This window comes from Aythya fuligula, chromosome 23, assembly GCF_009819795.1.
Source record: "Aythya fuligula isolate bAytFul2 chromosome 23, bAytFul2.pri, whole genome shotgun sequence".
In the NCBI taxonomy this organism is placed as follows: Eukaryota; Metazoa; Chordata; class Aves; order Anseriformes; family Anatidae; genus Aythya; species Aythya fuligula.
The window spans coordinates 574-27,384 of record NC_045581.1 but is presented as its reverse complement, the minus strand read 5'-3'; the positions used below and the strand labels follow the sequence as shown (position 1 = coordinate 27,384).

Sequence of the window (26,811 nt, the reverse complement as noted above, 5' to 3'; positions counted from 1 at the left end):
AAAGGGTTTTTGTTATACAGTACTTCAGTGTGCACTTCTCTCCCCCAAATCCTGTATCTATCTTTACTGTGACGCACTGTGGAGATTTTACTTAGGTGGGCAGCCAAGCTCCTTGACAACTACTTTCTCATTCCCCCTCCTCAAACGGAAAGAGGGAGAAAATACTACGCAAAAGGCTCAAGGGTTGAGATAAAGACAGGAAGATTGCTCAACAATTATTGTGATGGGCAAAACAGACTCAGAGAAGGGAGATTTGTAAAATTTATTGCCTATTACTAGCAAGCTAGGGAAGTGAGAAACAAAGGAAAGAAACTAGAAACACTTTCTACCCATCCACCCTCTTCAACCTTCTCCGCTCGAGCAGCACAGGGTAACAGGGAGTGGAGGTTGTGGTCATTCTACAGCACATCTACGCTGCTCCTTCTCAGTCACTCTGCTCCTGCTCCACATGGGATACCTCTCACAGGATGCTGTCCTTCCTGAACTGATCCTGCAGGGGCTTCCCACAGGCAGCAGCTCTTCAAGAACTGCACAAGATGTGGGTCCATCCATCAGGAGCAAACTGCTCCAACATAGGTCCCCCATGGGCAGCAACTCCTGCTAAGTCATCTGCTCCTGGCATGGTCCCCTCTCCACAGGCTACAGATCCGGCCCGGAATCTGCTCTGGCAGTGGTCCTCCACAGGCCACATCCACCTGCTCCACAGGCTGCAGCATGGAGATCTACTCCAATGTGGGACTGATGGGCTGTAGGGGGCAGCCTGCTCCACCAGGGGCATCTCCACTGACCTTGATGTCTACAGGGCTGTTTCTAACTCCCCTTGCTGCTGCGCAGCAGTTTTTTTCTCTTTCTTAAATATGCTGTCCCAGAGGTGCAAACAACATCACTTATTGACTCAGCTCTGGCCAGCTGCGGGGACAGGGACCCATTGGAGCCAGTGGAAACTAGCCTCACTCTACCACAGGGCAGCTTCCGAATTCTTCTCACAGAAGTTACCCCTGCAGCCCCCCGCCACCAAAACCCTGCCATGTAAACACACTACATGCATCTCAATGGAATTAAGGTATCATAACTAAGACCACAAATCAAAATACCAGGATCATTTCATGAAGTCAAACCTTTCTACCCTACTCTGTGAGCACCACCACAGTTATCTACCTACATGTAAATTAATTCCAAATTTTAATCATAATTATTGCAAATAAACATTAATGTGTGCCTGAATGTTTCTGGTATTAACAAAGCATCCGTCTCTAACATTCAACTTCAGAATATCTTTTAAGTCAAAACTCTCCTTGATTTCATTTTCTTTATTCTGTATACTATTCCTAGTATTTTTACTAGGAAAAAAAAAACCAAAACACATTATATGTAAACAATTATTCTGTAACCACTTTTATACCTCATCCATTTATTTAAATTTAAAGAATTTAAAGATAAATTAAAAAAAAAATACTTTGGAAGCTTTCAAAATTGTGTTCATCTTTAAATTGTATTAGAAAACTTCTCTTATCTCAAGCTGCTTAGAGTTAAAAAGATGACTAATTATACATCAGATTATCAGCAGTACTAGTTCACCTGTAGCCAGAAGCTATCCTGCATTTGTTGAGAGCTTAATTAACTCTTAATGATTGAGAGCAGAATGATAAATTTGAGTTAATTAGTTTGATTACAACAGTTTATTACAAATGCTCTGTTAAATATACAAAGATATGAATATCATATGTGATTCCTCATGGAGGTATTATGAGAAGCAAAGACTTTCCTTCTGGGAGCAATGTGTATTAAACTCACTGGTCTAATCAACTCCCATTTCACTACTTCGAGCACAGAAAAAAATATAAAACACCTTTTTGAAGATGAGGAAATGGTAAACTCCCTTTCAAACCAGTGCCTTCACAGCCATCATGAAAAAACAGTAGAGTATGCTACAGTGTTTGAGAACGTTAGGGGCAGAGACATGTTGTTCTTTACAGCAGTGGGAACAAGCAGTCTGAGTTATATTTGAGCCAAGTTCCTTCACAGCCATGACCAAAAACATTCCTTCTCAATTCTTTAACGCATCTGCAAATCACAAGAGCAGTCACCACTCCAAGCTTTCCTTGTGTATCCCAAGGTTAGACAATAGACCAAGAAGTTCTCACACTTCATCAGCATCGTTTTTCTTATGGGGGGCATAGCTTCTACATTACATAGAAGCCCCCCATCACTTACTATGAACACAAAGCTGAGCTGGTCAAGTGGCACAGAAAGCCACAGTATACTGAGTTTTGCCACTGCTGACTCACCCAGCTGAAAAGGATGCCAGGAGGAAGATGTTCCTTTCCCTCACCCAGGAGGGATGTTGGAATAGAAGGAAGATTTCAATAGTAAGTAGAGCACTGTTTTAAAATGGGAAGCTTACTTGTATTATTTCTTATCAGGGTTCAAGTCTGAAAAGAATGTGTGTGACAGCTGAGATTAATCCCAATTGCTTCCCAGAACTCCTACTTAGATCAGAACAATACGCTTTCACATCCCTAACTAGTTAATATTCTTCCTCCTCCATGGAACTTAATTTTTTGTCTTTAATCTGCCCTACCTTCTCTCTCACTCCCTTAGAAATTTATATTAAAAAAATGCCACAGGAGAGCTCAAAACAAGGTAAATGGCATACCCAGCTGTGATCTCGCTCATTGAGTTTCTTTTGATTCCTCTCAAGTATAATCACAGCAACAACATGGACAATTCCAGCCTCTACTCTCTTCCACCACAATATACAAGCCGCAATAAACAAGTACCTTACACTGGAAGATGGAAGAAACCATGTCAGCAGAAGCAGAATGTTCTGACTTTTCCTCAATGAGAGAAAAGCAATTTTGTTAAGTAGTTCTGACACAGAACTAGGACTCCTGCCACATACCACCTTCCTCCTCCCCCCCCCCCAAAAAAAACAAACACACAAACACCACGTAGAAACTACTCCGGCATGAATTACTCTATGTACAGAGATAGCAAAAGACAAACTTTTGAAATTAGAATTGGAACCAAAAGAATACACAAGCTAATTAATAATAATACAATAAGATAAGAACACTATCTATAAAGGGACAGTCTGCAAAAACAACCAAGGTATTTTGCAAAAAATGCGTATTGGGTACCAGCCAAGTGATTTGGCAGCTTAAGCCTCCAGATCCCATTTTTTTCTGATTTCATGCATTTTCTCTCATTGGCAGAAGGAAAAAAAATAAAAAATAAAAATCACAAATAACAAATCACTCCTAGTTCACATCTTCTCTTAACTCCAAAAAAAAATAATAAAAAGATCTAGGCATTATATGAAAATACCTGGTTATGAAATACTGACATAAATGAAGTTAGTATATTACAAAACAAGTGTATGATCAAGGAGTTCATTGCAAACTCCTTCTCAAAAAGAACACTGGACTTCAAATCACAAAGCAGACCAGCTACTGATAAGAGAAAAATTAACTCACTGAAAGACTGACAGAATTACTCTTATGCTATTATCATTATAGTTAAGGCTCTGCGTCTTCACCTTCCTGCCTTTGAATGAAATCTTACCAAGGAAGGTCTGACAAGGCTAAGGGCTGTAACTGATGATTTTTGAACGACCTTATGCTACACTATTTACAATCACGAATAGCATCTCTACATTTAAAACGAGCTATGAGGAAGTACAAGATACCCCAACTCTGCTGATGGACTGCAAAAAAGAAAGTAAAACAGTTCTCCTCTTTGATCCAAGAATCATTCTGCTTTAAATCATCTGTCTACAGACACTCAGAGAACTCAGGTTAAATTACATTTGGCTATCCCACAGCAACAGCCCACATGTCCAACTTAGTCTATCATAAATACAAAACAGCTTACTGTTTTCAGAAAGGGACCTGCTCAGAACTACTTTGCATTACAGGTGAGAGGACATACACAGGAAGCAACTGCAGAGCAAGCAATATAGGTTTATAATTTATTAATACACGCATGAAACTCTAACATTAAAACTTCTGTTTATTGGACTAGACTAAGCCTTTTCTATTAAAAAAGTAATTTTCAGAACATTTACAATGGGACAGAGTCTTTCCAATGCCATCATATTTATCCAAGTACAGAAGAACAAAGCCTTACCACTTGTTCAGGTTAGTTTACAAGATGCTTGGGTACAGTTTTGTAGAATGATTAAAAATACTAAAGATATTTACTAGACAATAAATCTTAAACACAGTTGTCAAATTAAGTATTATTCCATATTTTATCAACTTGCCCATTCATTTGTAAAGTACAGTTCTGTTATATAGTTTTTTTTAAAGCATTCGTGTACCAACTTAACACTTACAGCACTAGCCTGCCAAGTACCAAAAGAACATCTTCACATTCTGTGGTCAAGTAAGGTCGTGCATTAGCAAAGCTTTGGATGGAGATTCGATATACTTCCAAAAAAGGTAAAACGTGTTCCGATGCACCCCGACTGCCAGCATACTGAAGTAGTGTCTGAAAGAAAATGAGTTATCATTAAAAGTTCTCATAATAAACTTATTTAAAATACAAACATCAATATGCAATCGACAATAGACAATGGAAGAACTTAGAACTGAGAAGTTTATACTGCAAAGGAGGGCTTCTTTTGTACAACTGCCATGAAGACAGAACTACATCTGGAACACTTGTTTATTACTTGTTTACTACTGAGTAGTAAACTACTCACTATTACTACTACATTACTTGTTTATTACTAATGAGAATCCAGAAGAAAACAGGCAATTAAAAACATGACCTCAGATGTACCATTTTAAGGATACATATATTACTCTTACAGCAAACATGAAGGTATTAGAAGAGAAATATGGAATCTAGATCATACTGTTACAGTCATTTTCCAAATACAAGACTATCCTTGATTTTAGTACTTGACCATAGCAATACTACCCTACCCAGGCATATTTGAATAAGCAAACTGAAATCCAGCCATTTTCAAGAAAATCAAACTTAAAAACAATTAGCAGAGGGATGATACTTCCCCATCTTTTTAAAATTTCGATCACCACCATGCTATTTTCTTACAGTTATAAAGTAATATTGAGAGCAGGCATTGCACTGGACCAAGGACAGCAAAGCTCTACTAATAGCCTGCTTCACAAGTAACATCCTTTCCCTGTAGGCATGCCACCCTTTAACTCCAGACTATTTAGCTCATGTTCTTACCAATTACAATTCATCTTTTACCTTGTACCCTTCCTAACTCAAACAAGGTGCAAATTAAGGCTAGCTGCAATGCAGAAAAAAGGCAAAAAGACTATTTTTGTAAGTCTTAGGGCCAAGACTGTATGGAAAAAGTTCAGAGTACTCCACTGCTTTCAAAGCAGCAAGAAATAAGCAGCTGGCTACATGCCTTTTTTTTTTTTTTTTTTTTTTTTTTTTTTAAAAAAAAAAAACTATCCAATGCCTGTCAGTGATCTAACTATGCAGCACTAGTCCTAGGGTAGAAAAAATAATCACAGGCATCCACATGACTGGGACAACCATGTGTGATCTTTAATGAAAAAGTCAATGATTACTAGATAGTAATTTAAAAAAAAAAATCAGGACTGTTTTGCAGATTAATCTCTTGGAATTCAGTAATATAACTCCTAAATGAATAAAAAGTATAAACTATCCAAACCCACATTAGTAAAAATTTTAAAGAAGTGGGGGGTTGGAGGACTGGAAGTTTACAGAAACCATCCTTAAACACCGCATAAAGCTCACTAACAGAAGCAACAAACTACTAGTAGTTTGTTACTAGTCTAAGTGCTTCACTAACAAACTTGTAAAGGATTTAGTAACATGACAAGTTATATAAACATATATAAAGCATTAAATTACAAAGGCAGTCAAGCTATGATCCCTTAGTATACTCAAGTAGTTGATGGCTATCGTAAAATCATCTATTTAGTAAACCCAATAGCAAGCCTATCATAGTGACTGCAGAGATAGAACATAGCAATCTCTGCACTTTCCTAAAAATACATCCATTAAAAGAATACTCAATTTAGTACTTGAAAGTTGTGATAGACATTTAGATCATATGCAGACAATAAAATTGGGTAGAATGTTTCCAAAAAATTACATATTTTTTGCTAGAACACACTGTACATTTCCTTAATTGCAATCTTCTCTTTATCAGCTAGAATTAGCAGTTGAGTAGCCAATTACCAGAAAGCTCTCCCTGAATAGATATACACTGAAACCAGCATTAATCAAGTCATATTCAAGGTAAAAGACTTACTAAATAGTTTGAAATTCAAAGACACGTAGTTTTGAACATTATTATTAGTGTACTGATAAGTAAGGAAAATGCAGTAATTATATCACAGCAGCCCTTAGAAGTTCTTCTGTCATTTCACAGATAATAGAAATTTTAGTAGTCCACTGGGGACTCTTCCCAGCAGTACACACACAAGATTGAATTGGAAAAGTTTTAACTTGTCAAATATTTACTATACACACTTGCTTAACAAATAGTCAAGTAACAATTTTAAGAGCAGGTACTGCCTTGCAGCCTGATTTTATTATCCAAAGAGATTATTCAAACAGTTCAAGTCCAGTTAATAATGCACAGCTACTTTATGCTCTCTCCTTCAACGACAATTGTCCATCTAACTGGAGAGAGGTGAGAAAAACAGGGGCTGCATGTAACCAGCTACAGCAAAATTCACAGACCAGCCTACATCTTCAATACTGCATTGATTCCCATGTCCTCAAATGGTAGAATACCTGCTTATCTGCATTTCTTGTGTAGCATCCAATTTCTTGCTCAGAACTAATTTAAACATATCCAAGTTGCCTAACTTCTTGTTACTGTTTTAAGTATCTGTTTAATAAAAAGAATTCAACCTCTTCTTAAACATACCTGATCACAATTGACAGTCCTCAACCATGTCAGCTTTAAATATTTTGGAAAGCCAATAGGTGCTGCATATGTGCAGATGAGATTCTTTCAGATCCTACCTATAAGCACAAACTGTTCACATTAGCTGACTGTTCTGGAGCTCATGCAATAGAGATGTTCTTTATAATCTGAACATACAATGCATCACATTTGTAATACGTAAAGTTGTGGAGCCAATCCACTACTTAGGCTTCATGAGTTTCTTAGTTGTGTTATCCTGAACAGTAACACCTTAGTCTCCTGCTCAAAAAGCAGGTATCCGAGGAAACAATCATCCAATATCACTCCCAGAAAGCAAGCAGCACATGACAGTGCAAATTTCTATGTAACAAAACACAGTATCCATATAGCTCAAAGCATAAGAAAGCTATTTATGTGTCGTGCTCTGACAGCCTCAGTAACTTCCACAGCACCCTGCAGAACCATGACACAAATGTATGCACAGGATGGAAAATCTCATGTTGTCCTAAAATACTTCTTTTCAATCCCTCATCACAGCTACATTCCCAGATCATATTTAAACCAAAGAAAGTGAGTTTCTTTCTAGGCAAGATCTGCTGTAGCATGATAAACTTATGGTATCAATGGTACTCTGAAAGCTGTTAAAAAGCTCAACTTAACTTTGTATTAAGTTTCAATTAGAGGGAGAAGACCTTAGATTATTTTTAAAATTTTACCATTAGAACTCCACACAACATCCACAAGCATCCTCAGTTATGAGGAGAAACCAAGATGTAAAATTATACTCTGCCCACAGCAGTTTGCACAATGACATCACAAATTCACACTTCACTGAAGTGTGGCAGGTCTAAATTTCATATTTTCCTCTGGATCTCTTACAAGTACAATCATGATAATCAAAACTGATGACAACCCAAGGATAAGTCTTTTCCATTTTTATCTATACTATAATGGTGTTCTGAAGTTAGATTACCATTCAATAATAGTACAAAGACGTAAAGAAATGTACTTTTTATAGGTATTTTTAATTATAAAAGCCAGCATTATCGTTTTATTCCATTGATCAAGTGTCTGTACAGCTTCATCTGCACCAGTCAATCTAATCTGGGTGACGAGGTATCTATATGTGTTGATCATCTTGACAGCCTGTGCTCTATGTTTGCCAAATATTTGTTTCAATGCTCTCATGTAATAAATAGCATTGAAGATAATTTTACAGAACATGAAACAAAGAAAAAGTAACACATTTAAAAAGTCCCATGTAAATACAAGGTCAGAAGTCTTAAAAGTATACATGACATGGGGGAGACAGCAGTAGGTACAAGCAGCACTCTGCAGTTTGCAAAGCAAGAATTCCAAAACCTAACAAGCCTGTCTGTTGCACGATAAGCAATAAGCTAAACATTCTCCCAAAAGAAGAGTATGGCAAAGTATACAGCCTATAGATGTAAAAATGGAACACTATCACTCTCTAATGCAGCAGTAAAACTTTTGGTCACAAATAGCATCTGATTTTGCTATTTGCTATTCAGAAAGAGATGTCAAACAGCTGTATCAACTAAGGTGTGGAAAACTAGATTTTTTTTTAAGAACATAATATCTCCAGTTTCAACAGGAAAGGCTCTCTAACAGAACTTAATTATTTAACCTTAGAGCTTACAGTAAACGATGGTGTGTGAGAAACAATAACTAATTGCCCATTTAAATTATTTATTTATGAGTAAGTCATCTCCATCGCTAATACTTTAATCAGGTGCAATTATTCTTCTTAAAGATAGTGGCTTGATTCAGAAATTGCTGATGGTTGCACATCACTATTCACAGTCACATTAAAAAAAAAATAAATGCAGGCAAGATCACCAGAACCCATAAACATATTTAGCGATTTAAGTTGAACGCAGGCTTTCATAAGCCATTAAGTGCTGCTTGCTCCACAGCAGTGCTCAGCCAAGCCTGGATAGTTTTCATGCCAGGCTAGGTAAAGTGCAGAAAATCTGAGGTCTAGATCCTGAGCAAACTCATAACGAGAAAACGCCATGTGGCCCAGCTGCCCGAGAGAGCTCGCTTACTTGCAAGGACCGCCCGAGGGCTCTACATGCTGCCCAGGCCCAAAGCGCTGCCAGGGCCCAACCGCGGCGCTCTCCCGGCCCACCAGCCCAACTCGGTCCCGGGAGCAGTGGGGCGCCGCCAGACACACCGCGCACGGCCCCGGGCAGCAGCAGCGCGCGCCGCCACGGGCACCGCGCTGCGCCGCGACAGCTGCGAGGGAAACGATCGGAGCCCCCGGGCCCACGGCCCCACGAGCGGCCTGCAGACCGCGCCGCGCCCCGTACCTGGCAGAAGCCCCGGCAGTAGGCCCGGGAGGAAGCCTCCGACACCTCCTGCTCGCAGAGCTCCGTCTGCAGCTGCCAGAGGCGGTTGCGGAGCGCCGCCACGAGCCGCTGCATCTCGGGCCGCGGAGCCGCCTCGGCCTCAGCGTCCGCCATCTGCACCCAGCCCCACAGCGCGTAGGCAAGGATCACGTGATCCGCATCCACTGACCTCATCGTCCCGGGACGGCGTCACGTGACGCGCACGTGACAAGACGCGCTCTTCGCCGTCCACGTGATCTGAAACCTAGGCACCGATAAGGCGCAGGGTGGACGCCTCCTGTGGAGTGACGTCACGCGCCGCGACGGGAGCCTGCCTCGGCGGGAAGGGAGCGGAGCGGCGCGCCGCGGGGCTTGTCCTTCGTCTGTTGCTTCTTCTGCCCTCGCTTGGAAACGGGGGTGCAACGCCAGCCCGTTGTAGGCTGGCAGCTCTGTGGGTACCGGCGTTCCTCTGCGTTTTGGGACGAGGTCGCAGAGAGAAGCTGTAAACGTCTGCTGCTGGCCCCAGAGTCAGCACAAGCAGAAAACCCAGTGTTAGGTAATTCCAGGGTAAGGTTATCTGAAAGATAATAACGGGCAATGGTGAGAGCCAAATTTTTAATCTAGGTTGTATTTGTTTTAATTCTTGTTTAAAAGCACTTGACTGGAAGCAGAAAACTGATGAATTTAGGAAATCCCTTGAGGGTCTCATGCCCAGCCAATATCCAGGAACAATAAGAATGCCAAATAGTTTTTACCTAAAGCTTTTCCTTACAGCAGAGAAATCATGTAACTGTGGAATAACGTCAAGTTAGACAAAAATAGCCAGAAATGTGCGCTAGCAGCCCAAAAAGCCAACCGTATCCTGGGCTGTATCAAAAGAAGCGCGTGCAGCCAGTAGGGAGGTGATTCTCCACTTCAGCTCTGCTCTCTTGAGACCTCACCTGGAGAACTGCATTTAGCTCTGGGGCCTACAGTGTAAGAAAGACATGGACCTCTTAGAGCAGGTCCAGAGGAGGGCCATGAAGGTGACCAGGGGGGACAGAGCACTTCTGTCTATTCTTGATGAAGTTAGTAAAGCTACTACCTTGGACTTCCAGAGGTTTCAGACTTTGAATTGTTCATGACACTGGTAGAGAGGGTCCCTTGAGAGTCAGTCCTGAAGAGCAGAGAGGTTCAGAAAGGCTGGATGTTTCTCAGGAAGAAAGGAAGTCCTTCTTCCTGAGAAAGGAAGAAAGGAAGTCTTCAAGGTATAGGCGCAGGCTGTCACCCTGTGCCGTAAGATGGTGTCGCGTTAAGGGGTGTAGCTGATTAACCGTTACGGGCCCAGTCAGATTCAGGGTACTGAACCAGTCGGACATTCACCAAAAACACATTAACCATCTGGGGGTCCAGTCAGACATTCACCATCAACGCATTAACGGCCTGGGGGTCCGTTCAGACATTCACCAAAAACGTGTTAACCATCTGGGGGTCCGTTCGGACATTCACCAAAAATGCATTAACCGCCTGGGGGTCTGGTTAGATTCAGAACACTGAACTATCACGGATAACCACCCTCACCCTCGTTGCACTTAATGAGAGTTATCACAATGCAATCAAGTATGGTTTATTACAGCAACAGATAATCAGGTTCTTTTGGATTGCCGGTGATAGGGACTGTCTGCAAAGCAAGCTAGTATGCATAAAATACACAGGTGTTATAGGTGTTACAGGTGTTATAGATGTTACTGGTGTTACAGAGGTTATAGGTGTTGCAGGTGTTACAGATGTTACAGGTGCGCAGCCTAGAAATAAACGCGTTAAAAGGATCAAAGACTATAGAGGTTTATAAGCAAGTATTCAGATCTCACCCAAAGGCGTCCCAATGGGGGGGAAGAGAGGCTCAGCCTGTCGACTGATCCCAGGAGTCAGGAGGTCCTAAGGATGTTGTCCTCGGGATGGTATCTCCAACAGTGGTATCTTCCCTAACATCCCCTTTCTCTTGGGCCAATTTATATTATTTTCTATCTTTTAGGTGGAGCTTGAGTGGCTCTAGTCAAGCATATCTTAGTTATAATTGGTGTAGTTTTCCCGTCTCCGTTTAAAGTAATAGGCTCCGAGGAATTCAGAGCGCATGCTCAGTGAGGGGTGGTCGCACCTTGGAGGCGGGTAGCTTTTGGGATGGAGGTGTGTTTTGGTATTATAATGATATTATAATGAGCAAAAAGTACACTAGGGTACAGCATTTGTCAAAACATGACAGGCCTTTGGCTTAGGGTGGCAAAAAGTGCAGCTTTGTGCACAAGAACAATCGAGGCCCCATCTGATTACAGAGCCTAGCCGTGGTGTCTCCACTCCACTCTATGCTCCGTGCTGTTCCTTAGAGCTAGCACACCAAGTTTCCCCAGCGTGATAGCATCTAAGGTTGGGAGCCTAGGGAACGCTCAGATAATGCAGTTATTCCCTACCCTGAAAACCTCTTCAATGCTGTACCTTTTCCTTAAAAATGTGAATGTTAGTTTTATTTTCCTAGTTACTTCAGGCATTTACACCACAGATGGGCTGGTGGGGAAGAAGACTGGCATGGCTCAACAGGGAACTTTTGATGAGTGTCCAGGAGAAAAAGAGATTTTATGGCCAGTGGAAGAAGGAGCAGGCAGCTTGTGGAGAGTACAAGGAAGTTGCCAGAATATGCAGAGAAAAAAATCGGGAAGGCCAAAGCCAAGCACAAGCTCAGCCTGGCTGCTATGGTCAAAGGTAACAAAAAGTTTTTATACGTACATTAATGGCAAGAAGAGGGCCAAAGAGAATCTCCATTCTTTATTGGACGCAGGGGGGAACATGACTACTAAGGGTAAGGAAAAGGCTGAGGTTCTTAACACCTTCTTTGCGTCTGTCTTTACTAGCCAGACCACTTATGTGAGAAAGAGTTGTGTCTTTGCAGGGGAAAATTCCATTAACCTTGCATATTCAAAAGTGTTTGCGTGGCATAGCAGTGGGGAGTATGTTAAGCAGATAAGGGGAAGGTCCCACTGTCAAAAGGAGGATAGCTAAGAAAAACAGGATGAGCAGTACGAAATGAGTAAAAACAAAAATCATGGGCCCTCTAGTCACGAGAGAAGAAAAAAAAGGAAAAGGAGAAATTAACAGTTGGTCAAATTAAATTGTACGTATATGGTATAGAATTGTGTTGAATAGGTTGTGAACCTCTAGTACTCAGCCAATGAGGAAATGGGAGAAATCAGGTGTCAGGTAATAGGGAATATATGGTAATGATAAACTTTTGCTGTGCGCTAATGCTTGCAGGATGCCAGCCATTGCAATTGTGAATAAAATAACTTCACAGAATATCCTGACTAAGAAAATTATTGAGATTTTTCTCACTTATCCTCAGGGTACTCATCCTCCTGACCTGGAAGTCTGGGACAAGGCGCAGAAGAATACCCCACAGTTCAGGTGGAAACAGTTAGAGACCAGCTGCTCCACCTGGACTGTCACAAGTCCATTGGGCCAGATGGGATCCACCTGAGGGTGCTGAGGGAGTTGGAGGATGTGATTGCTGTGCCACTTTCCGTTATCTATCAGCAGTCATGGTCAACCAGAGAGGTCCCAGGTGACTGGAGATTTGCTAATGTGACGCCCATCTATAAGAAGGGTTGTAAGGAGGACCTGGGGAACTGCAGGCCTGTCAGCCTGACTGTGGTGCCAGGAAAGGTAATGGAACAGGTCATCTTGAATGCAATCACACAGCATATGTGGGACAACCAGGAGGATAAGGCCCAGCCAGTGTGGGTTTGTGGAAGGCAAGTCCTGCCTGACTAATCGAGGCAAGGAAATAAAGCTTCACAACTTGAGGAGAATTATGAAGCAGGCATGTTTATGGCAGCTGGGTGCTAGGGAGATCACTCCTCCTGGTATGCACACCAAGGGTTACTCCCAGGGTGCTTATATTAATAGCATATATACATATTCCTTTCACCCCCCCTCTGTAAGTCTCTTGCATATTCATTAGGTATCCAGAGAATCATTAACATAGGTTCCTGCCCCTATTTGCATGCGTGCTAGAGTCCTTGGGTGGTTGTCCAGTGTACTCTGGTGGTCTTTTGATGAACACCAGTAGTCTTCCTCGCTGCTAAACTTTTGACCCTTCCTTTCTTTTACAGACTTCAGCAGTCCAAGCCTGTTCTTGCTGGTTCTATTGTCTATGTGTATGAAGTCTTTTCTTCCCTTGTCTTTTAGGGTCATCCCGTCCTTGTACTCCCTACTGCAGTCCTGTCATTGTGGTTGATATACAACATACTCCCTGTGTTAGCTAAAACCTGCAAAATTGACGTGCTTTCCCTTGTTCCCTGTCTCAAGTTCCCCCTTTTCTTTATCCTAAGCAAATTCTTTTGCCATATAACACCATTCCCTTTGAGGGTCTTGGTGAAATACTTGCCACTTTCAGTGTTCTGTCTCAACTTATGCTTTTTCCATTCCTCTTATGAGTTCACAGTTTGTTTACATATCCATATGAAACACTGAAACATACAACATATTAATAATCCTAATATGATAATTATAATGACTACAATAGAGAGCTGCTTTAGCCATGTAAAATTAGGTATCCAAGAAGTAAGTTTTTCCCAAAGTTCTGAAAATCCCCAAGAACTATCATCCTTTCATGGCAGAAATATTTACAATTGCCTTTTCTAATTCACTAACCCCTTTCCAAGGCAGAAACCATCAGACAAAATTATGGAATTAGGTATGCCTTTCTACCAACGGGTTGGTACTTTGCCTAGCTCATACCCAGGGATTCTGTAGGATCCCCCAAGGTATCTGAGTCTGATTAATAATTTTATGCTGGGAAATTATACTTCCAAGTGTATGAGTTCCCTTCCAGGATCTGGGCAATATTTTCCAGGCCCACCCATCCCCACATAACCACCAAAATCCGGTAGGGGCTGGGCATATGAATATGGTGCTCATGGCCTTACTCTTTGCCTGAACTGTATGATTAAGGTAAATTCCTTTGAGGGTTACATCCAAAACCTTTAACTCCAATTTAGATATTGTTTGGATGGATGATTCTTCTTGCAGATTTGTAATAGTACAATTTATAGTGGTCAGATTAATACTTCCAGATTGAGGAGAAAAACTGCAGGTTCCCATTGACTTATTCTTACATCCCTCTAGGAATATTCCTCCAGCTGGAGGGTAAATCTGGGTCCCTTTATGTCATTTGTCACATTTTATTTACATTGTAACAGACGTTTTCCCAGCCTTCCACATATTGACACCTGTGGCATTATTGATAAAAGTCCAATTTGAGGTCATAACTCTGTATAGTAGTATTTCTAGGTCTCCCCTTGGCATGGCCATGCAGACCCAACAGTCTTTGGCTCTGGTCAAATTGACCCACATAGGTGTCAATTTAAAGTGATAATTGGTTTCCCATGAGAGGGTGGGACCTAACCGTAGGCTGAATAAACCCAGCATTGTCCATCTTTTTGCTGAATTTGGAGTTTCAGCGGTCCTGTAGGTGCTGACTCCCATTGTGGTCTAGATGCCCTCTTTATTCTGGTGTGATGTATCCATTATGTCTGTTCTTTAATCTTGACTGCTGTGTAAGTAGTCAATAACACTTGGAATGGGCCTTCCCATTTTGATTCTAAAAGTGTATCTGAAAGAGATCTAACGTATACATAATCACCAGGTTCAATATTGTGCACAGGCCCATCAAGACCTCAGGTCCTAGTTCTAGGACCAGCTTCTTGACTTCCCGAAGTTGTTTCTGCAGGCTTATTATGTAATCCCTCAATATCTTGCTGCTGGTCTGAGTTGATATTCCAAACTGTACGATATAGGGCTTTCTGTTCACTATTTCAAAAGAACTCGACCCCTTCTTGGTCCTGGACTTAGTCCTGGTTCTCAGAAGTGCTAAAGGCAATGATTGAGGCCAGGACAAATGGGCCTCCTGTCCTAATTTTGCAATCTATATCTGAATTAGGTGGTTCATTTTCTCTACTTGACCACTGGATTGAAGGTTATGTGGGGTATGTAGTTGCCAATCTATTCCCAGACGCTTATGACCTTTGCAACAAAGTGTGATCCTCGATCTGATGAAATTACCACAGGAACACCAAATCTCGGTATTATTTCTTGTAACAATGCCTTGGGTACCTCCTTAGCCTTGTTAGTTCAGCAAGGGAATGCTCCCAGCCACCCTGAAAAGGTATCCATCAAGACCAACAGATACTGAAACCTCCCTTTACATGGGAGTTCTGATAAATCAATTTGCCATTGCTGTCCTGGATAATTTCCTCTCCCTGTTTGCCCAAACTGGGCTTTAGGCCCCAATTTGGGATTATTCTGTAAACAAACCTCACACTGTTGTTACTTGCTTGATGGTAGTATACAGATTCCGGGCAAATATCAACTGGCTCAGATACCTATATATGGCTTCTGTTCCCCAATGGGATTTTCTATGCTCTGCCATAACTATGGCCCATAACAATGCAAAAGGTATTATTATTTTATCCTCTGGTGTTTTTGCTCATCTACCTTGCCCTATTTTTCCCCCTAGATTTTCAATTAATTTCTGATCTTCTTTGGAATACCTGGGTTCACAATCAATATGTACCTTACCATCTGGGACCAAGGACTGTATTCCTAAGTCATTTTTTTCAGCCACTCTTTAGGCCTCCCAGTCTGTGATAGCATTGCCCAATTCCTGAGCGGTATTTCCCTTTTGGTGAGCTTTGCAATATATTATAGCCATCTTTGCAGGTAGCTGTACTGCTTCTAGGAGCTGTAGAATCTCTTCAGTGTGCTTTATATGTTTCCCTTGAGTAGATAAGAGTCCTCTCTCCTTCCATACAGCCCCATGATCATGGACTACCCCAAAAGTGTATTTGGAGTCTATCCAGATGTTAATTTTCTTGCCTTTGGATAGTTCCAATGCTCGAGTCAAAGCTATTATTTCCACCTTTTGTACTTAGCTCTGGTGAGGCTGCACCCTGAGTACTGTGTACAGCTTTGGGCCCCTCAGTAAAAAAGTACATTGAGATCCTGGTACATGTCCAGAGAAGGGCTATGAAGCTGATGAGGGGCCTGGAACACAAGTCCTGTGCAGAGCAGCTGAGGGAACTGGGGTTGTTTATTTTGGAGAAGAGAAGGCTCAGGGGAGGCCTCATTGCTCTCTACAACTGCCTGAAAGGCAGGTGTGGGGAGCTCGGGGTCAGCCTCTTCTCACAGGTAACTCATGATAGGACCAGAGGAAATGGCTTCAAGTTGCGCCAAGGGAGGTTTAAGTTAGAAATTAGGAGACATATCTTCTCAGAAAGAGTAGTCAGGCATTGGAATGGGTTTCCCAGGGAAGTGATGGCATCACAATCCCTGAGAGTGTTTAAGGAAAGGTTGCACCTGGTGCTTACGGACATGGTTTAGTGGGTGACATTGGTAGTAGGATGATGGTTGGACCAGATCTTGAAGGTCTCTTCAAACCTTAATTATTCTATGATTCCTACGAAGACAGGCTGAAAGAGCTGGGGTTGTTCAGCCTAAAGGAGAGAAGGCTCTGGGGCAACCTTATAGTGGCCTTCCAGTACCTAAAGAGGGCCTACAGGAAAGACTCCCTTTATCAAAGAGTGTAGTGATAGGACAAGGTGCAAAGGTTTAAACTAGAAGAAGGTAGGTTTAGATTAGATATTCAGAGGAAATTCTTTACTCAGAGGGTGGTGAGGCACTGGAACAGGTTGCTCAGAGAAGCTGTGGATGTGCACAAGGCCAGGGTGGGTAGGGATTTGATCAACTTGATCTAGTGGGAGGCGTTTCTGCCTATGTCAGGGGGGCTTGGAACTTGATGGTGTGAGAAACACTCCGTAGCCAATAACTTAGGCTCAGGCGAGGATCTCAGTGAAGTAGTAATTTATTCGCGATTGCAATGGCGGGCGCCCCACAAGCAGGAGAGAGCGCATCTACTAGTTCCAAAACACAGTTTATATACCTTTTGATGGCAGGACCCTCCCCTGCTTCCCCACTGAGTGGGTAATCCAGATTCACAATCTATCTGATGCTTCACAAACAATGCATGGCCTTCAGTCGCCGGCCTGTTAAATTTCAGATTTCTTTTGACATTTTTACTGCTTGAAGTGGTAATGTTTCCTCACTTATCTGACTTGACTTGACACCATGATTTTCACCTAATTGTCCTAAGGAGTCTGATTGTCTGCATTTTACAAGGTCGCCTGCTAAACTTTCTTATCACTGTAAGCATATCTCAGTACCACATTCCCTCCTTCTAAACAATGTAACTCTGCAAAAACAACATTTCTATTCCCACAATGGTCTTTAACATCCCATCCAACCCAGGCCATTCTATGATTCTATGTGTGGAAAAGTGTAAAGGTTTTAACAACAAAAGTTAAAGAATTAGTAAAAGACAACTGGCAGAAACAAAAGTTATTTTAAAAATCAGATGGCTAAATGCAACTCTGCATGTACTTATGAGTCATAGTGTAAATCTAAACAATTCCTGTGTTTCTTCTTAGGCAAATATATTTGATCAATATGACATGAGAAAGTCTTCATTTTTTAGGTGGGTGTAACAAGAAGTTTATCAGTTATGTGAAACCAGAAGGTTTAAGAAAGTTTTTTTCAGACATTTTTGTGTAATTGACCTCTTGGGCTACCATTTCAGTTGTTTTTATGGCAAAAGCATGAATGTGGACAACCCAATGGAAAAGTTCATATAAATGACATCTAAAATGCAAGCTTGAATATTTATTTGGTAGGACGGGCAGAACACTGATGAAAATAGGGAATTACCTAAGATTCACGCTCTGGTTGAGTTTCTAATCTCAAGGAATATGGGCTTGGCTAAGAACAAAGTTAGGTCCCTGACCTTCAGAAGAGCCAACTTCCAACTGTTCAAAGGAGTGGATGAGATCCCATGGAACATGGTCCTTGGGGACACAGGATATGATCAGAGCTGGCAACTCTTTAAGGATATTTTCATTAGAGCACAAGAGCTCTTTATTCCCAAATGTAATAAATCAAGCAGGGAAGGTAGGAACTGGCATGGTTGAACAAGGACCTACTGGTTAAACTTGAGCAAAAGAAGGAAATGCACAGACGGTGGAAACAGGGCCACGTGCCCTGGGAAGAGTACAGAAATGCTATGCGAGTGTGCAGGGTTAAGATCAGGAAAGCCAAGGCACTGACAGAACTAAACTTGATGAGGGATGCAAAGAATACCAAGAAGGGGTTCTACAGGTACATTGACCACAAAAGAAAGACCAAGGAGAGTGTATCGCCTCTGACAAATGAAGGAGAACAGGTAACAACAGATGTGGAGAAGGCAGAGGTACTTAACTTCTTTACCTTGGTCTTCACTGGTGGTCAGGCTTCCCACATCTCTTGAGTCCCTGGACCTCTAGGCAGGGACTGGGGGAGCAGAGTCCCTCCCATCATAAGCGAAGAGCAAGTTTGGAACCTCCTGATGCAACTTAACAAGTACAAGTCTGTGGGCCCTGATTACATGCATCCCAGGGTCCTGATGGAATTGGTTGATGTAGTTGCCAAGCCACTCTCCATCATATTTGAAAAAACGTCAGTCAGGTGAAGTCCCCAGTGGCTGGAAGGCATGTCCAGGTCAGCAGGGGGCGTAACAGCAAAAGCCTTCGATGGCTGTAGCAGCAGAGGGGCTGATGGCATAGCAGTCAGATCAGTAAATGAGCCCGCAGCTCCCTCACTGTCTGGCAAACCACACATTTCTGACTGTGGTCCCACACGGCTCTTTAAGGCCTCAGAGACTGCTCGCCAGGTGCCAAGCAATCCCACTGCAACCTTGCCATTTTTAGTTGCAGAGTCCCACACCTTGACCTCAACTTGGTCCCATATTTCAGGCTCATAAACTGTCCAATTGTTAATAAGGAGAATAAGCTGTAAGGTTACCAGGACAGTCTTTGTTTCTAGGGACGATTAATAAAGAAGGTGGAGATTTGGGAATGTGGCCATGGGGGTTGGAAAGCCCCATGGTTGAGATAACATTAGACTCTTAATGATGAGGCCATCAGGAATATAAAAGAGTTTAGAGGGAACAAAGAAGGGTGATTCAGGAGACTCCATGCAGTCTGGGGTTTCTTGTTCTCCAGCCATTACGGCATGGAAGTTTCTGGGTGTTTGCTGTTGTTGTTATATTCAAAGTTGTCCGACCAATGAAAAGTTGTTTTGAAAAGAACTGCTGTGGGGAGAAGGGTATAAGAGGGGAGCCTGCCCTCAAGATAAAGAAAAAAAAAAAAAAAAGGCAACACGATGAAGTCATGTCATCAATAAAGAAGCAGGAAAAAGAAGTGAAGAGGAACAGGCTGGCAGAATGGAGACCAGGACTAGAACAGGCACTTTGATTGCCTCATGAAGATAGGTTCCGCCAAACTCAGCAAACTGCTCAGAGAAGCTCGTGCAGAAAGTTGCTGGAAATAGGTGCACTGGAGCTGAAGAGAAGCTCGAGCTGAGAGAAGCGGACCTGTGCACACAACTGCCTCTCGCTGGTAAGCAGTTGCACATTATGGGGAATCATATGTCCTTAGAAACAAAGACTGTCCTGGTAACCTTACAGCTTATTCTCCTTATTAACAATTGGACAGTTTATGAGCCTGAAATATGGGACCAAGTTGAGGTCAAGGTGTGGGACTCTGCAACTAAAAATGGCAAGGTTGCAGTGGGATTGCTCGGCACCTGGCGAGCAGTCTCTGAGGCCTTAAAGAGCCGTGTGGGACCACAGTCAGAAATGTGTGGTTTGCCAGACAGTGAGGGAGCTGCGGGCTCATTTACTGATCTGACTGCTATGCCATCAGCCCCTCTGCTGCTACAGCCATCGAAGGCTTTTGCTGTTATGCCCCCTGCTGACCTGGACATGCCTTTTGACCCAGGCCTCATTGGCCTTGAAAAGGAGATGGATATGCTTTTCTTCAATCTGGGAAGATCAGGATACATAAGGCCCGAAGACTGAGTTGCTTAACAACTTAAAGTGAGACATATTGCTCCCACGACTAGCCCTGGAATTCTCTGGTGTTTTTAATTAAGAAAATGAATGGAAAATGGAGACTGTTAAGTCATGGAAGATATGGGAGCACTTCTGTCAGGATTACCAACTTCAACTATGCTCCCCGAGACATGGACATTAATAGTAATAGACTTAAAAGATTGTTTGTTACCTTTTCTGATTGTACATATGTATAGGTGTACTTGGGTTTACTATGTAAAAGCAGTGTTCTGTATATTTAGAATGTCTGATGTTTGTGTGTGCGTGTTGGTGGAGCGTAGACTCCCCGCGCACCCAGCACTGTTTACTTGTCTTTTATAAATATTACTAAATTCAAATTGAGTTGAGACTTCATTTATAACATACCTACTCTATGACTCATTTGCTTTTGACTTGTAGAGTTCTTCCATGAATCATTAGGACCTGAGGAAGGCTGGCTTTGCAGAGCCTGGGCTCTGTCCAGGATCAGGAAGGGAAAGGGCTTGTGTGTGGCTGTGGCACAGCCAGTTTGAACAGGGGGGTTCTCAGGTGAGCACTGTGCAGGGTCACTGCTGTGCTCACAGCCCTTTTGTCTGCTCCTGCTTTGTTGCTCCCCAGCTCCCTTCCCCTGCATTCCCTGTATGGTGGGCACAGTCTGGCTGACCTCCAGCATTTCAGACTGTCACGTTAAGGGGTGTAGCTAATTAACTGTTATGGGTCTGGTCAGATTGAGGGTACTGAACTATCACAATCACAGATTCACCAATAACACATTAACCGATATGGGTCTGGTCGGATTCAGAGCATTGAACTACCATGGTCACAGATTCACCAATAACATATAACTGTCCTAACTCTAGTTGCATTCAATGAGAACTATCACGGCTAGGAACAATGCAGTTAAGTGCAATTTATTCCAGCAACAAGTACACAGGTTCTTTGGATTGCCGGTGATAGTTACTGTCTGCAAAAGCAAGGTAGCATGCATGAAATACACAGGTATGCAGCCTGGAAATCAACGCGCTAAAAGGCACAAAGACTCTATAGAGGTTTCTAAGTTTCCTCAGAGACAAATGGTATAACTAAGTGTTCAGATCTCAACCAAAGGCATCCCAATGTGGAGGGAGGGGAGGGAGGAGAAGAGAGGCTCAGCCCGTCGAGTCAGGAGGTCCTCAGTGTGAGAAACACTCCGTAGCCAATAACTTAGGCTCAGGCGAGGATCTCAGTGAAGTAGTAATTTATTCGCGATTGCAATGGCGGGCGCCCCACAAGCAGGAGAGAGCGCATCTACTAGTTCCAAAACACAGTTTATATACCTTTTGATGGCAGGACCCTCCCCTGTTTCCCCACTGAGTGGGTAATCCAGATTCACAGTCTATCTGATGCTTCACAAACAATGCATGGCCTTCAGTCGCCGGCCTGTTAAATTTCAGATTTCTTTTGACATTTTTACTGCTTGAAGTGGTAATGTTTCTTCACTTATCTGACTTGACTTGACACCGTGATTTTCACCTAATTGTCCTAAGGAGTCTGATTGTCTGCATTTTACAAGGTCGCCTGCTAAACTTTCTTATCACTGTAAGCATATCTCAGTACCACATTCCCTCCTTCTAAACAATGTAACTCTGCAAAAACAACATTTCTATTCCCACACTCAGGATGGTGTATTCTCTCGTGACCGTATCTCCCCTGATGGTGGTATCTTCCCTAATGTTGGTACCTTCCCTAACGTCCCCTCTCAGGCCAATTTATATTATCTTCTGTCTTTGTCTCTTCTGTGCAAGAGCAGGTACCAGGGCAAGAACCTGCACATGCATGCTGATTCTGCTTGGTGACAGTGGATAACTAAGAAACAGCCTTTACTTGGTATGACATTTGCCTGCATTGCCTCTGTCCCTTTGTCTGAGATTGGTAGTGTGTGACCACTTCCTTGCCAAAGCGCATCCTTCTGCACAGTCTCTCTGTCTGTCCCTTTAGAAAGAAAGCAGGACAGTGTGACTATAAGTAACTGCTCCTCTTTGGGAAGATGGTATCTTTGGAAGACAGTGCTTCTCAAAAGACATCCCTAAAATTTAGAAGCTAAAGCTTAGGCTTTATGGGGAGCTACTCACTACTCCAAACAACATGTCATTCACAAAGAAAAATCTAAGTGCTTGACTCTTGGTGGTTTACCAGCACAGACAGCAAAATCTGTCATGATGTGAGACTAGAAGATTGCAGGAGATCTTCTGGTTCACATTGCATGTAGTGCATTTTTTGCAAACTGCAAGATGATGCTCAATTCTTTCCTTCAAAGATGACAAGAAAAAGCTGCAGCCAGTTCAGAGGCAGGAACAGTTCTTCTGAGAAGCACGTCCATTCTATCATGCTGACTGTGTCCCACAGGAAGAGAAACAGATACACGTTGGGCTGAGCTGCAAACTCTTGAACCATATTCTGGACAGAGTCACAAGCAGCCAGAAAGAGCCTGCAGTCCCCAAACAAGAGGGAAATCACAGCCAAGTCATTTGAAACACAACTAGAAATGGACAGCTAAATTAGCCAAGACTGACTTAAGTGCTTTTCCTTTCAACCGCCTTCAAGTTAGGGGTCCAGCCTCAAGCTGCATGTGCAGCTTGAACTCATTCCTGCCTACAGGCTGTCACTGAGAATCCTCAGTCATCAAAGAGAACAAGAGGGTTAGGCAGGGCTGCTCTGATCCCAGCTGATGATCCAAATGTGCCTTCCCTCTGCTGCCCAGCGGTGCTCTCCCCTGCAGTGACTGGGTCTGCCGCCTCATGAGGCAACCAGCACTGCTTGGGATGTCCTTCCTGCCTTGACCTCTCCCAGTTGCAAGCAGTGCTGTGCGTGAGCTGAACCCAAGTTCAGCACACGCCCATTGCTGCTGACTGGATGCTGATGTTTTCACAGAATGGCTTGGATCAGTAATGGTAATGCTGGGGTAGCAGCTGCCCCTGGGACACAGCTTGACCAACAAGTGACAGCAGTCTCTCGGCCATCTCTGGGGTTCACCAGTGCCTGCAAGGTGTGAAATTGAGTGTCTCTGTTCTGATCAATCCCTTCCTGCTGTGCAGGTTACAGTGTGTCCAGACATGTTCTTGATCCTCTCAACAATCAAAAGCACGATTCCCAGCCTTTCACCAAACTTCCCAGGTTGTAAGTAGTAATCTGTCCATGACTTCTCAAGGAATCCCCTTTGAGATGCCTTTGATCCATACTATTTATCTTTTACTATTGGATTACTGCTTCATGGTCAGCTTGTTGCCCAGCAAGGCCCTTCCATCCAGTTTACTTCAATGCTGGGTGCACCCAGCATGTCCTCATGCTGGGTTTGTTTCTAACAAGGGGGAAGGGCTCTGCAATCTCTCCATGGTGAGCATCATGAGGGTTTTGTCAGTCCATTTCTCAGTCCTGGAAAACTCCATCCAGTGCAGATGCCTGAGATAAGATTAATGTGAGATGAAGTGATGTGAAGAGAGATGAAGTGATGAGAGGTGAGGGGAAGGGAGGTCAGGTGAAGCTCAATTCTTTTCACCAAACCTTGTCTCACCTCAGCTAATCTCTCCTTTCCTCTGATTGGCTTGGCTCAGGTCACATCACTTAACCTCATTTCTTCTCACCTCATCTCAGGTCACACCACCTCCTCTCTGCTCAGCTCAGTTCATGTCACCAGAATGCACATTACTTCATGTGATCTTGTTTCATCAAATCTCATCTCACCTCACCTTACAACAACTCACCACATGTGACACCTTCTCAGCTCATGTAACTTCACACCATCTTATATCACCTCACCATACCTTGTCACATCTCCTCTCACCTCACCTCTCCTAATCTAACTCCAGTTTGCCTCATCTACCTCACCTCAACCAATCTCACATCATCTCACTTTACCTCAAGTAACCTCACCTCACCTATACTCTCCTCAGTTCTGGGCATCTCAGCTCAATTCACCTCGCCTCATCTATCTCGTATCAACTCACTTCACCTCATTCCCCCTCTCGCCTCACCTCATGTTACCACACTTTATATCAATTTACCTCAACTCCCTTCAGATCACCTCAGGCCAGTTCACATCACATCACTTTACCTAATCTCTCTGTACCTATGGTCAGTTAAGCTGATGTCATACCATGTCACTTAAATTAACTTCCCCATATCTCACACGATCTCACAAACCTCACCTCACCACATGTAAACTCACCTCACCTTATATTCCAACACCTTGTTTCTCCAAAACTCTGCTCTCCTAATCTCACTCCTCAATCTCTCCTAATCACTGCTCATATATACCACCTCATCTAAACTCAGCTCACATAATCTCACCACACCACATCTCACCTTAACTGAACACATCTATCTTACCTAAACTTCACTGACCATGTATCACTTCAACAGATTATTTTATCAAATATCATCTCCCATCCCCTCCCTTCCCCTCCCCTTACCTCATCTCTCCAAAGATCTGCTCACCTAATCCCACTCCATCTCCTATCATCTACAACATCTCAGCTCCCCTCACCTCATCTCATCTTCTATCATGTCACCTCATCTCTCTGAAACTCTGCTCTCCTATTTCCACTCCATCACATACCTACAACACCAAATAAAGAATTGCTTGTGAATACCAGCTGAAGACTCCTGCAGGTTAGGTCCCTAAGAATTTTGGTCCTGCTTTGGAGGTAGCTGCAGGCCTGGGAGCTACCATTGCCTCCTCCAGGGAAGCTTCTGCAAAGGTTGGGGATTCTTCGTGAGAGACATTTAGTTCTGGGTAGCAGCTGCAAAGCCCTTCAAGGTAGGGACATGAGAAGTTGGGCCAATTGTAGAGATAGGTTTATGCCTGGTAGCTACCCTTGCTTTCTCACCTTGGCATGCCTTTCCAAAATTTGGGCTTCCTCCAAGAGAGATTTTTTCTATTGCAGATGCTAAACTTGGAAACCTCTAGTGGAGGTCCCCAAGAATTGTAGTCAAGTTTGGAGCCTGCTGTATGCTCGGGAGCTCCCTTTCCTGCCAGCAGTTTGTACTTAGGAAAAAGTTCAAACTAAGTTCAAACTCAGGCATACCTGCCTTAGTTCTGGTCCAAAGCATCTTGTCCGGTGAGGGAAGCTAGGATAATTTTGTCCAAATTGGGAATTAGGTGCAAGCGCAGTAGCTACCCATGCCTCCTCCCAGGCATACTTTGTGAAATTGTTTGGCCACGTCCAGAGAGAGATTGAGATTGAGTGCGCAGTCCCTTCAGGCTAGGCTCCCGAGACCTTTGGCCAGCTTTGGAGGGCGGTACCTGACTGGTGCCTTCTCTTCCCTTAGCAAATCATGTTTTATAAAACATTGTGTTTAGCCGCAAAGAGAAAATTGCTGGTCAGTGGCAGCTGAAGACCCCTACGGGTTAGGTCTCTATGAATTTTGGTCCTACTTTGGAGGTAGCTGCAGGCCTGGGAGCTACCATTGCCTCCTCCAGGGAAGCTTCTGCAAAGGTTGGGTGTGATAAATTAGTAGGGGTTTGTTCATTGTCCTTGAGAATATAAAGAATCTACTGAGGAGATAAGGTTTCACAACTCACGGCATTGTAACATGGGGACAAATGGGGAAGGGAGGGTTGGGTAAACATCCTTGTTAAAACAAAGATTCTGTAAGATACCACCCACCCACCGCAAGACATCCTGTTTTGCCCCCACCTGAACACAAGCACAACGCGTGATCACTGGAGGAAGAATAATGACCCCCAACAACAGACTGCGCAGCCTCAGAACAAGTCTCGACAAGTCGACAAGTCAACAGGTCTCGACAAGCCGGAACTTCAATGCTATAAAACAGCGACACTGGAAAGGGGAAGTTGCGTGCCATGGCGGAGCGGAGACTCCCCAGCCGCCCAGTGCTGTTTTGCTTGTGTCTGCTTACTTGATTAATAAAATAATTTCAATAGACCAGTAAATTGTGTGGTCTAACTTATAACATTGGGGATTCTTCGTGAGAGACATTTAGTTCTGGGTAGCAGCTGCAAAGCCCTTCAGGGTAGGGACACGAGAAATTGGGCCAATTTTAGAGATAGGTGTATGCCTGGTAGGTCCCCGGGTCCAGTTGGGTCTACGGTCCCGGGTCGGGTCAGGTCCCCAGCCCTGGGTCCCCAGGTCGGGTCGGGTCTCCCAACCAGGTCCACAGGTCTGGTCTGTTCCCCGCCCGGGTCCCTGGGTTGGGTCGGGTCCCCAGCCCCAGGTCCCCTGGTCAGGTTGGCTCCCCGGCCCAGGTCCCCGGGTCGGGTCGGGTCCCCGGCCCAGGTCCCCATCTGGGGTCGTGTCCCCGGCCCAGATCTCCAGGTCAGGTCGGGACCCTGGCCCAGGTCCCCGGGTCAGGTCGGGTCCCCGGCCCAGGTTCCCGGGGCAGGTCGGGTCCCTAGCCCGGGTCCCCAGCCTGGGTCGTGTCCCCGGCCCAGGTCCCCGGGTCAGGTCAGTTCCCCGGCACACGTCCCCAGGTTGGATCGGGTCCCCAGCACGGGTCCCTTGTCGGGTCAGGTCTCCGGCCCCAGGTCCCCGTGTGGGGTCGGGTATCCGGGCCTGGGTCCCCGGGTTGGGTCTGGTCTATGGCCC

At 43.7% G+C, this 26,811-nt stretch overlaps 1 protein-coding gene across 1 annotated transcript in view; it reads right to left on the bottom strand.

The window, feature by feature from the left end:
- The window catches only part of RLF (RLF zinc finger), a 53,557-nt gene extending 44,176 nt beyond the window's left edge, over nt 1-9,381 (bottom strand). The window contains 2 exon segments of the mRNA XM_032202441.1: nt 4,337-4,491; nt 9,223-9,381. Coding sequence (XP_032058332.1) covers nt 4,337-4,491; nt 9,223-9,375 — 308 coding nt within the window. The 5' untranslated portion in view covers nt 9,376-9,381.
- Nucleotides 9,382-26,811: the final 17,430 nt, after the last annotated feature.